The sequence below is a fragment of the Oryza brachyantha genome, chromosome 10 (assembly GCF_000231095.2).
Source record: "Oryza brachyantha chromosome 10, ObraRS2, whole genome shotgun sequence".
Taxonomy (NCBI): Eukaryota; Viridiplantae; Streptophyta; class Magnoliopsida; order Poales; family Poaceae; genus Oryza; species Oryza brachyantha.
In genome coordinates this window covers 7,765,163-7,777,947 of record NC_023172.2, presented here as the reverse complement: position 1 = coordinate 7,777,947, position 12,785 = coordinate 7,765,163, and the positions used below count along the sequence as shown (strand labels likewise).

At 48.2% G+C, this 12,785-nt stretch overlaps 1 protein-coding gene across 1 annotated transcript; it reads left to right on the top strand.

Moving 5' to 3' along the window:
• Positions 1-9,743: 9,743 nt before the first annotated feature.
• On the top strand, positions 9,744-12,785 carry LOC102712117. The gene is made up of 3 exons (XM_006662225.3): positions 9,744-10,191; positions 10,282-10,424; positions 12,230-12,785. The coding sequence occupies exons 1-3, from the start codon at positions 9,888-9,890 to the stop codon at positions 12,419-12,421; spliced, it is 639 nt and encodes a 212-aa protein (XP_006662288.2). The 5' UTR covers positions 9,744-9,887; the 3' UTR covers positions 12,422-12,785.

Below are 12,785 nucleotides of genomic sequence, written 5' to 3'. Positions count from 1 at the left end.
CCCGCTCGCCACAGCTGTCTTGCCCCTCGCCGCACCGGTTTTGCCCGCCCGTGTCGTCGCGTCGTCGGTCGAGCCGCCGCTCCGCCCGCGCCGGCCCAACGGTTGTGCCGCAACCGCCGGCCCGAATCCGTGCCCGCTGCCAACAACCTCCCCCGCCTCCTCCGTATCGAACGAGTCGTCGCCAACCACCGGCCACGATCCACGCGCCGCCACGCTAACGACCCCCCCCGCCCTACGCGCGGTAGCCGCCACCTATAAATCCCCCTCTCCTCGAGCCGTCGCTGCCTTTTTCCACACGTCCCTGAGCCGCCGCTGCGCCCATTGCCTCGCCGCCGCCAGTCGAGCTCGCGCCTCACCACCGGTCGCCATCGCGGAGCCACGTCATCACCCATTCCCGCTCACCGCCCACACCGAGCCGTTGTCGCTGCCGTGCTCTCGCGCGCTCCGGCCGTTGTCGTCTCCCCTCGGCTGGCCGTCACCCCCGCCTCGCCGTAGCCGACGCGACCCCGCCGTCTTCGGAGGCGTCTTCATCCTCCGGCGCCCGCCCCTCCCTCGCGTCGAGACGCCGCGCCGAGCCACTAGCCGCTGCCTTGCCGTGGCTGCCGTCGGCCGCTGCCTCGTCGCGTCGCCCTCACGCTTGCGCCGCCGCGCTGCGTCCGTCCAGCCTCCTCTGCCTGCCACCTCGCCGGCGCCATCACGCTGCGCCGCTGCCATGCCTCGCCGTGCGCTGCCGCCTTGCTCCCTCACACCGGCATAACCACCACTCCGCTTTCCCCGGTCGCCGCCAAATCCATCGCCCGGCGTAACCACCGCCCCGCTTCTCCCGGCGCCGCCCCCTTTCCCGCGCCCATCGCCAACTACCTCCCTACCCTACGCGCCGGCCTCCACCTTTAAATCCCCTCTGCGGCCGCCGCTGCTCCCCCTTCGCCCTCTCGAGCCACCGCTGCCCTCACCGTCGGGGTGCTGCCCCATCCTCATCGCCGGCGTCGTTCTCGTCGCCGATGAGCCCCTCTACTATTCCTCCTCCCTCTCTCCCTCGGTGCTCCCCGTCGCATCGGGCCGCCGACACTGCTGCCCTTCCCCGTCCGCTCCCTTTCCTCCTCTCGCCACCTCCGCGTGTGCGCGTCCCGGCCGCTGCTCTTGCGCTATCCACTGCCGATCTCGTCGCTGGTCGCCGCTAGAGGCCACGGAGCTGCGTCATCGCCAGTGCCCGGTCCTCACCGACTTGCCGCCGCCGTCCTTGTCGTCGGTAAGCCGTCGCTATCCTCTCTATCCCTCTCTTTTCCTCTCCGCCCGTGGCCGTCGGAGCCGACGCTGCCGCCGCATTCTTGCGCGCTTCGGCCATCTCCGTCGACCGTCCGCCAGCCGCCACCCTCGCCTTGCTATCGCCGACGCGACCCTGCCACCATCGGAGAGCCGCCGCGCTCGTCACGTCACAGCCGTCGCTCTCCCCGAGCTGCCACCGTCCTCCTTTGGCGCCGCCGCTCTCAGTGCCGCCGCCGGTTCTCGCATCGCCGTCCACCGGATCACCGCCGCCCGTCGCCGCCCGCTTGTCCGCGCCGCCGTCCGCCGGTCGCCGCCCTCCGCCGCCTGCCCGGTCGGCGCCGCCTCTCCCCTCTGTTCGGCCGAGGCCGCCCCGTCCTCCTCTGTTCTGGGCCACTGATGAGCGGGCCCCACTCATCAGTCGGCCAGCCTCCCACTCCCCTCTCTCTCCTTTGACGGGTGGACCCACCCATCATACTCCCTCTCCTCACTGCCTTGTGGATCCCGCCCGCCAGCTCACTCCCTCTCTCCCTTTCTCTCTCCCACGTGGGCTCCGCGTGTCAGCCTCCCCTGTCTCCTCTCTCTCCCCCTCTTGGGCCTACCTCTCAGCCCCTATCTTTCCCTTCTCCCACCGACAGGTGGCCCCGACTCATCGGCTCCCTCTCCCTCTCTGCTGACGTCAGCTCCTCCAATTAATTGCGCAATAAATCAATTAAGGTTTTCTGTTTAGTTTAAAAACACAGTTAATCTTCTAAAATTCATAAGTAATTCATCTAGTCTCCGTTTAGGTCCATTCAAGTTTCATTAAATCCAGAAAAATACCAAGAATCCATTAAAAATAGTTTCTTTCTCTGTTTCAGTAGTTTTATAGTCTGTTTTTGCTTGTTTTGCCTTGTTTGTCGTAGGTTTTGGCCCCGTTGGAGCGTCGTTCGTTCTCGAAGCCGTCGCCGAAGTTCCTCGTGGGTCCGAGCAAGGCAAGTGGCACCCTTCTTTGAACATATTGATCCCATGGTTATAAAATCCACGCTTTATATTCAAACATGCATTGTTTTATGCAAATCTATTTATTTTATTTATCTATTGGGCAATTACCAATATACCCGTTGATTCCCACTCATTATTATTGTCATCCCAGGGTTAATTTGACTAGAAATGGGCTTAGGCAATGCTTAGCCATGCTTAGTTCAACTAGCTCACCAATTATTATTTAATTATTGATTAGACTTTGATAGACCTTTAATGCTTGTGATCATTACCCATTTCCCAATGTGGATTAATGACAACTAAAATATTGCTTATGGTGGGCTGTGGGTGCATGGTTTTGAGAGTCGCAACCATGGTAGTTAAGGACCGGTTCTCGGGAAACCCTGGAAGTCTTACACGTACTAACCACAAGCCAGAATGGGCAACAGTGAGACTCGTAATCTAGCTTGTCCCTATTCGACATACCAAGGCAAGGGTGAGCGTGATGGAGTATGGACGGGCAATCGTGGTGTAACGAAAGCCTCTGCTGCTTACGGATTCACCAAGGCACAAGAGGGGACTGCCCGACTTGGTGTAAAGGAGAGGATAAAACCTAAAGTGCGGTGCGATTGTCTAGGGAGGGTTAGGTGAAAGGTCTTATCATGGTTTCCGTACTGAGGTATCGTGGTGATACGTTGGGGCATGGTAACATGCTTGGGAGCCATGTCTTGTGGGTAAAGTTGTACACCTCTGTAGAGTAAAACTATTCGAATAGCCGTGCCCGCGGTTATTGGGCGAACCAACAGATTCAATGGGATTAGTTGAACCCCTTTAATAACCTGATTAATCCTGGAACTGGTTTGACCCTGCGCAACATGGTGTAACGTTGGCAGTGGTTTGGGTCTGTGGCAACGTGGTTTAACGTTGGACAGAGGGTTGACTCTGTTGCAGTGTGGTGTAACGCTGGACAGTGGTTAGGGTGTCACACCCGGAGTTTTGTCCTAAGCCTTAAATCGTAAGAAGAAATTCGTAAATAACAAACGGCTTAATTAACTCAGGAAAAATCCCTCTAAAGAAATTAATTCAACTAAATCGAGGCTCGCAAATCGACTAACTGGATTTAAATTCAAATTGCAGAAGTATAAAATTTGGCCAAACAAATTAATTTAAAACTCGGCAAAAGTGGGGTTTTTCTTTTTTCCCTCCTTTTTCCTTTCTTTTTCCCTTGCTTCTCATGTTGGGCCGAAGTCCAATTTTTCTCCCTTCCTTTTCTTTTTCCTTTTTCTTTTTCCTCTCCTCCTTCCCGGGCCGGCCCAGCCGAGCCGGCCCACCTCCCCTCGGCCGGCCCAGCCGACCGGCCTCTGGCCTCCTCCCCGCGTGCGCCCCCGCTTGGGCCGCTGCCTCGGCCCAGCTCGCCCGCGCCGCGCCGCAAAGTCCGTTGCCCCTCCCTCCTCCCTCGCGCCACTGATAGGTGGGACCCACCTGTCAGCGACCGACCCCCGTCAGCGCCCACGCCCGCGCCGCGCCGTGCTGCGCCGAGTCCGAGTCCGCGCCGCCGCCGCCGCAACGACCGCCGCCGAGTCCTCGCCGCGCCCGACTCGGTCTCCAACCCCCGCCCCGCCCTAGCCGGCGCCAGCACCCCATAAATTCCCCCTGCCGCCGCGCCGTCGCCCACTTTCCCTCTCAGCCCAAGCCGCCGTCGCGCCGTCACCTTTCGCCGCCGCCGTTCCATCTCGCTGCCGGACACCTTCGCCGTCGTCCAGCCACGTCACCGCCTCCGCGCCACCGTCGCCGACTGGTTGCCGCCCCGTCGTCGCCGGTGAACATCCCCAGCGCCACGCATTCCTTCGTCGCCCGGTCTCCTCACCGTCGCCAACCGATCTCCGCCGCCACCGCCGATCTTCCGCTCCTACCCACGTCGCCACCTCTGCCTCGATCTCGCCGACTCGTCCGCACTGTCGCCGCCGCCGGTGAGCGTCTCCGTCCTCCTCCCCTCTCTCTCTCCCTTCCCGGCCGACCGCCGCCGAGCCGCACACCGTCGCTGGATGTAAGCGGAGCTCGTCCTCGCCGCCACCCGGTGCTGTCGTCGTCGCCTTCGCGACGCCGTCGTCAAACCGCCGCCACCCGCGCCCGTCCGCGTCTGCGCTCGCCGCCCGGTCGTCGGCGCTGCGCCAGTCCGCTGTCGTCGCCTTGCTCGGCTGCGCCGCGTGCGCGGCCGTCTCGGTTGTCCGCCGCACGCCGTCGCCGGTCGCCGGTCATCGCCGTCGCGCCGTCGTCGCTGTCGCGCCATCGTCGCCGTGCCGTGCGCCGTCACCGTGTGTCGCCGCTCTCGTCGCCGCCCGCTCCCGCCGCCGGCCGCGCTCACCTCCTCTCTCTGTTTTCTCCCTCCCCCCTCTCGCTGACGAGCGGGCCCCAACCGTCAGTCGACCGCTTCCCCCTCCCATTCTCTCTCTCCTCCCCAGGCCCGCGTGTCAGTCCCTCCCTCCTCCTCTCCCTCACCGCCAGGTGGTCCCCACCTGTCAGCCGTCAGCGCTCCTCTCTCCTCGCTGACGTCAGCAGCCCCATTAATTGCGCAATAATTGATTTAGGACTTTTCTGTTTAGTTAAAAAACCCAGAAAACTTCTAAAATTCATAAGTAATTCATCTAGTCTCTGTTTAGGTCCATTCAAATTTCATTAAATTCATAAAATTGTCAAGAATCCATTAAAAATAGTTTCTTTTGCTGTTTCAGTAGACTTTGTGCCTGTTTTATTTATTTTTGTGCTTTGTCGCTTAGATTCGGACCCCGCCGAAGAGCCAGTTTACTTCGAGATCGTCGCCGAAGTTCCCCAGGGACCAGAGCAAGGCAAGTGACACTCATCTTTGATCATATTGAACCCATTATTGCAAATTCCCCGCTTTATTTATTCAAATATGCATTGTTTTAATTAAAGTGTTTACTGTATTTATTTTCTTCGGGTAAACCTTATTATTATGCCGTTGTTTATCCAACTTTATTCATTGATGGACCAGGGGTAACTTGATTAGAGTTAGGCTTAGGTTAATGCTTAGCTCTGCTTAGAACAAATAGCTCATGGGATCACATTTAATCATGCTTAGTTCTGAATAGCTAAGATATTGATTCATTACCCGGTTCGGGTTAATGTCAACTAAAATATTGATAATGGTGGGCTGTGGGTGCATGGTTTTGAGAGTCACACCCATGGCAATTAAGGACCGGTTCACGGGAAACCCTAGAAGTAATTAAGTGCTAACCACATGCCGAAATGGGTAAGGTGGGATTTGAAGCATGACTTCGAACTATTTGACGTACCGAGGCAAGGGTAGGCGTGATGGAGTATGGACGGGCAATCATGGTGTAACGAAAGCCTCTGCTGCTTCCGGATCTACCAAGGCACAAGAGGGGACTGCCCGACTTGGTGTAAAGGAGGGGGTGAAACCTGAAGTGTGGTGCGATTAAATAGGGAGGGTTATGTGACGGGTCCTATCACGGTCTCCTTTCCGGTATACCATAGTGGTATATCAGCGCACGTTCAAGTGTAGTGGAGTCGTGTCTTGTGGGTACAGTAGTACACCTCTGATCAGAGTATAATCTATTCAATTAGCCGTGCCCACGGTTACGGGCAAGCTCCCAGCTTCACTGTGATTAGTGAACCTCTAATAACTTGAGTAAATTGGTTTTTCACCCGGGACTACTGCAACGTGGTGTAACGTTGAGTAGTGGTTGGACCTGTTACAACGTGGTGTAACGTTGGACAGTATTGTGCTATTTTACAACTGTTTTTTACTTATCCTTTATTGTATTCAATTACCTTTATTCTTTTTAATCTCTGTTATTTGTTTAACTGCTGCTTTACTGCAACTAACCCTAGCCTGCCCTTGATAATCCCTATGCATCATTATTTTCCCCCTTGTCCGTGTTAATTGTTGAGTACGGTGGTTTGTACTCAGCCTTGCTTAACTTTTCCTCCAGAGTTGGAAGTTGAGTCCGATGGAGGTGCCTCTCCGGAGTGAGCTGTTCCGCCGTCGAAGCTTTGCCTGTGGACTGGAGCCGTACCCGCTGGAGCTAGTCTACCTTTTTCTTTCCGCTGCATTTCCACTAGAATAAGTGTAATTTTCAGTTGTTTCTAAGAACGATGGTTATGTAATCAACATTGTGTTTGGGTCTGTCGCAACCTGGTTTAACGTTGGACATAGGGTTGACCCTGTTGCAGTGTGGTGTAACGCTGGACAGTGGTTAGGGCCTGTTGCAACGTGGTGTAACGTTGGACAGTGGATGATTATTTTAAATGTTACTTTACTTTTATTTCAGTATATTTTATCTACTATTTTGCTAAGTTACTGTAGCTTTGTGCAATTTAACCTTAGCCTATCCTTGAATCCCTGTTGCAATCATTATTCTTTTTCTCTTGGGTGTTATTTGTTGAGTACGGTTGTTTGCACTCAGCCTTGCTTAATTTTTCCCCACCAAAGTAACTGCCAGAGCTTGAGTCAGAAGTCAGAAGAAGGTTGTTCCCAAGGTTAAAGTGAGGTTCAGTCCACCGTCAAGAATGCCTGTGGTGTGGAGCCGTCATCGCCAGCTGAAGCTAAAGATTAGTTGAGTTTTAGTTTGTTTTCTTTTTCTGCTGCATTCTGATAGATAATTGTTTTTATTTGTTTTTATGTCGTGGAACTGTGTATTAATTTGTCATAGTGTGTACTCGGGCTGATTCCTGGACCGAGATTAATGCATGCTATTGTTCAGAAATTTGGTGTAAAATTTCTGGGTGTGACACAAATGGCCACCCGGCCGGGAGGGATGACCGGCAATGGCGGGTCGGTCCATTTTGCATTTAGCCTATGTCCACCCTTTCTAAAGGTGGTAAGGGGTAAATGCAAAATGTCCGTGGGCACCCAGGAACTTTCCGAATTGAACCGCAGTTTGATACATATATTATAACATATGTAATTATTTAATCAGAAGCACTACCTTCGCTCATTGGTTACTATCCCCTCTTCTATGTACAAGACCTCTCCCTTCGCTCATTGGTTACTATCCCCTCTTCTATGTACAAGACTAGAGGTCGAGTCCCCACATAAGCTTATTTGTTTCTATTTTCACCAATCAAAAAGCCGGTCGAATCCCCCATGGAAGCATATTTATTTCTATTTTTGCCAACCAAAAAGCCCAAGCAAAAAATAGAAATAAATATGCTCCTACCAAGGTTCGACCTCTAGTCTCAAGGATAGAAGAGAATGACAATGACCACTAAACCAAAAAGGTGCTTGTAATTAAATAATTATAACATTATACTTATATGTATCAAACCGCGGTTCAATCACGAAAAATTCCTGACGCCCATGGACATTTTGCCCCCCCTCATAGAGGCCGGAAAGGGGCTAAATACAAAATAGGTCGACCTGCAGTCCCTCATGGTCGGGTGGCCGTTTGCCACGTTGTCATTCCGCCATCCTAGAGGTGGCAGGAGGTTAGTTCTGTGAATTTTTGAAATACAAAATTAAATTTATAAATTATTTAATAAATAAAATTCAAAATTCTAAAAATTCTTTACTTTACACTTCTCTTTTGCCTATGCTTATTCTTATAGGCCAAAATTTAAATCTTCAACCTAAAATTTAGAGTTGGTTTTAGAGTTTTTTTATCGAAGTTTATTTTTTAGTATTGACTTTTAAATCGCTAAGAATAGGTATATAAAAGTTTCATTCATAAATTAGTTTTCGTTTGTACGTATGTTATTCGACTTTTTATATGAAAAACCCAAAAAATAACCCCATTTTCTCTGGGTTGTTAAACTAATGTCTATCAGTATTTTCCTTTTCTGAGAATGTCAAATAATAATATTCTGATTTAGTGTAAATATAAATACATTTCGATGATGTCAAACCTAATTATTGGCGCTGGGTTCATGAGGTAATGAAAGGAGAAACTGGACGTCGTTTTGGCTTAGACAGTACACAAGTCTTGGAGGAATTATTGTTTCGATGATGACAAGTTTCAACAATATCAAAGTGTAGCATGGACTTGGACCCTAGCTAAGTTTGCAGGGTAAAAATAAGACTAAGTTTCGTCGTAGACGTTGAGGACACGAACTGTTAACTTCGATTAGGCAAGCGTGTCAGAATAGGAACATCATTTTAACTTATACTTTTGTTATGTAAATAGTAACTTGAAGAAGTATTTCTAAACTATAAGTGCTAATCAAGCTGAATGCAGTAGTTGGTCATATTAATAAAAATCTTAAATTAAGTCTTAAGTTAGCTGAGAAAAAACAGAAAATTGACTTGTTCTTTAATAGACACCTTACATCAGACCTATAGGCACACGGCGTGGAATAGAAATGCAGGATTCGAATTATTATCAAGCACCCCATCTTTTTGGCCTATGTGTATTTAAATTTCAAAATTTAAACTTAGATTTGATTTTATAGTTTTTTCCGTCGTACTTTATTTTTCAGTTTTTGCTTTTAGATTGCTAAGAATATATATATAAAAAAGTTTCCTCTCAAAATACTTTTGTAATTATTAATAACTACTTTGACTTACGCTTGCAGCCAAATAGTAAGGCTAGAAGTCATACAGACACCAGCGGTCCGCTTAAAATATCAAATTAAGCAAAGACAGAAGGATGGTCAGTTGTACATTTTGTCAAAACAAAATATGGTTGTGTACTTGTGAATCCTCTTAGGCTGCACTGTAAACAGCTCATGGGCTGAGTTATTTAATTACTTCTGGAAAGCACAGTTAATTTGTTAAACTACACTTCATAAAAAAATTTTATATAGAAGTTGCTTTCAGAAATTAAATATTTTTATTTTTTAAGTTTATAATAGTTAATACTTAATTTAACATACACTAACGATGTTTCATGTATTAGAAAATCTTTATCCAACAGCTGATTCGAACATGCCCTTAGCATGACCGATGGTCAGTTTTGATGGTCACATTTTGTGGTAAACTTTAGGCGGTGCATCCTTTCGCTTTTTCTTATATTTATAAGTCAAAATATAAAATATTAAGATTAAATTTGAAGTTGATTTTAGAATTTTTTGTTAAAAAAGATTATTTTTCAGTCTTTGCTTTCAAATAGCTAAAACACGTATATATTTTTATTTATAAATTATTGTTTGTTTATAAATATGTTATTTAATAATGACATAGGGATGTTTGGTTTACTCGTACGTAAATAATGTTTCTGACATACATCGGAAATGTTTGGTAGCCTAATGCCGTAATGTGTGTCACATGTCATAGTTGATTTTTTCAAAACACACACACACAAAAAATCGTTTCATCCATTCACCAATCACTGTAACGACGTACATTAAATCGTTTGTCCCAATAAATAAAACAGCAGACTGCATTTTATACGGACAATATAAATATGCTTTGCTCGTGCCGCGTAGGAAGCAAGGCCGACCGAGCAGGCCACGTCAGCCGATTCAAGACGAGTTCCGGCCACCACGCCTCGTAGCACGTGCCCCCACCCTAATTAATACTCGCGTCGTCCGAGCGGCCATCGTCGTCGTCGTCGACCAAACCCAACCTCACCTCCTCTCCACCTTCCCGCCCAACCCTACCCTCATCCATCCACTGTTCCATTAATTCCTCCACTCCCCATCGCTCGCTTCGGCTTTGCGGCTGTACGTGCTGCTCGACGTACATGGGCAACTGCCAGGCGGCGGACGCGGCGGCCGTCGTGATACAGCACCCGCCGTCGCCGGGTGGAGGAGGCGGAGGCGGAGGCGGCCGCGTCGAGCGCGCCTATGGTGCGGTCTCCGCGGCCGCCGTGATGGCGGCCAACCCGGGGCACTACGTCGCCGCGGTTGTTCCGTTGGCTGCGCCGGCGGCGGCCGCGCCAGGGACGGCGCCGCTGCCGAAGACGGTGAGGCGGCGGCGGCTGAAGCTGCTCCGCCCCGACGACACGCTCGTGCTCGGCGGCGTCTACCGCCTCGTCAGCTTCGAAGGTACGCACGTACTGCTTCTTCTTCAATCCTCGCGTCGTGCGATTTGTGCATGCGCGCGTCAATGGCGATGATCATCTTCCCCGGACGCAGACGTGCTGAAGCAGTTCGTGTCGAAGCGGAACGCCTGCACGATCGCCGCCGCGGTTGAGGACGACGACAACGACAACGACGGCCACCGGCGACGACGGGACAGCGCCAGCGCCAGCGGCGCCGCCGGCAAGGCGCCAGCCAAGGTACACGTCATATCCAAAACATACTTACGTACAGTTACTTGCGACCAGCTAGGCACGTCGTATGGTGGAGTACGATCGAGTTCTTGGTCACCATTAATGGCGATTGGTGCGTCGCAACCAACCGATCGAGAGAAAAAACACTATGCCCTCCGTTTAATCATTTAAATTTTTTTCTGTAATGTTTGATCATTTGTCTTATTTAAAAATTTATAAAAATATTATTTATTTTGCTTGTGACTCTATTTATTATCAAAATAATTTTAAGTATAACTTATTATTTTCTATATTTATATTAAATTTTTTAATAAAACGAATGATCAAAACGTTACCACCAAAAAATTAACCAAACTTGTGAAACTGAGGAGGCAGTACTATAATTAGCGCGACTTGTTGGAGCTGTACTAGCATTTAGTTGCGAGCTGGCGACGTGAGTTAATCAGTAAACGGTTTCCATTGTTTTTTTCGCTTTCGAGAAGGACGAAATGTCGGCACGGCGCATGCAAATCCTCCGTTTTTAGGTAGGAGGGTGTACTAGCCCAAAGCATCAATTAAACATGCCGCAAACATGGCACATTTGAAAGTCAATATTACTGCTTCGATATATCTTTGGAAAAGAACTGTGAAAATAAATTGCATCTGGTTATCCGGAAGAACACAAGAGCATTCAGATGATCTTCAAATGGTATATTTACAAATAAAAATAATTTATAAATAAAATATTTATATACGTGTTTTTATCGATCCAAAATCTACGACTAAAAAATAAACTACGATGAAAAAACCTCAACTTCAACTACAAATTTAAGGTTAAAAATAAAATTTTAGCTTATAAACATAACCATAAGCACAATTCAGATGAGGGTGCATCTTTGTTAGCAGGACCGTGTCATGTGTGATTTTTTTTATGAAATGGTTTTACTGATCCCTCTGTCTTATACTCGTATTATAAATCACTTTGCGTTAGTTCTAATTTAAATATAACCAAATTTATATAAAAAAATATACTAACATCTACAACATCAAATTAGTTTTATTAATTTAATTCATTGTTAAATTGCTATATTTTTTTTACAAACTTAGATAAACTTGAAGACGACGTTTGGCTTAAAACAAACTCACCGTGACTGGTAATATGAAACAAAGCAAGTATTGTTTAGGCTTTATGGGGGTAAGATGTGCAAACCAGCAATGGATGGAGAGGTTCTAGCAACTAAACTGGCCGATAAATGATCAAAGTTCGGAACACACAGATCATATTAGATTTACTTTTCTTTATTACAGATGAAAATTAGATTTTAAAACATAAATTTTTGGATTAATGGTAGTTTTTCTCATAGTAGTTTATTATTAATTAATAACATTTAAATCACAGATAATACGAAAGTAATTTTATCCATTAATATTTTTTGCTACTTAATTTGTTTGTATTTATAAGGATTATCAGCTATAGATGAAACAAACAATCAGAGCCAACTTTGAGTGAAATTATGTGTAAAATTCATCTAGGGGTATCATATCGATCGTGTGGTCATCAAGAGTTCTCAAAGCGTGAAAATTTATCTAAAAAACTATCAGGCCCGGAGAATTTTCAAACAGATAGGAAGGTACCAAAATTAAGTAACAAATGAAAATCACAAACGAATCAACCACGTTACAAAAAACTAATTAACCACGCACGTGTGCGGACAGACACATGTCACTAAACTAAAGTCTCAAATCCCGATTCTGTTAACCATGAAAATAATTAGCTCGATCCGTGCTCCACATGACACTTACTAAAATTCTCTTACACTTAATTCACACAGGTGGCGGCCCAGTCTCATCAAGAAGACCCATCCAGCCCAAGCCCGCCCAGCGATCCTCATCCTGAGCCCGGGCCTGATTCCGAGCTCGTGGCGGCGGCCATGGCGGCCGGCGCGCGGATGAACGCCGTCTCCCGGCACGGGCAGTGGAGGCCGGCGCTGCCGAGCATCGCCGAAGGGAGCGTCGTGTGCTGAGGGAGGAGATGGCTGATCGATCGATCACCGTGTTTGTGTGTGTGTGTACACTCTCTGATCTGCAGAGCTTGCTCAGTGCTAGCCGTGGGTTAATTAATTAAATTAGCTGTGGTGTTTGTGCAGGGATTGAATGGTGTAAGTAGGAGTGATCTGCATATATTTTTTATGCTTAATTAATTTCTCGCCTGTTTGGGTTTGATTTGGAGTTTGGTTTAGCCATGGCATATGTAGGAGATAATTGCTAGCTCGTGACAGTTTATGCATGTTGGTGTTGTTTTTTTCTTGTGCTGTTATTGGTTTAACCATAGGGTCAATTGATTTAATTTTTGTCACCCATATTTCATGGAATGGGAACTTATTTAAA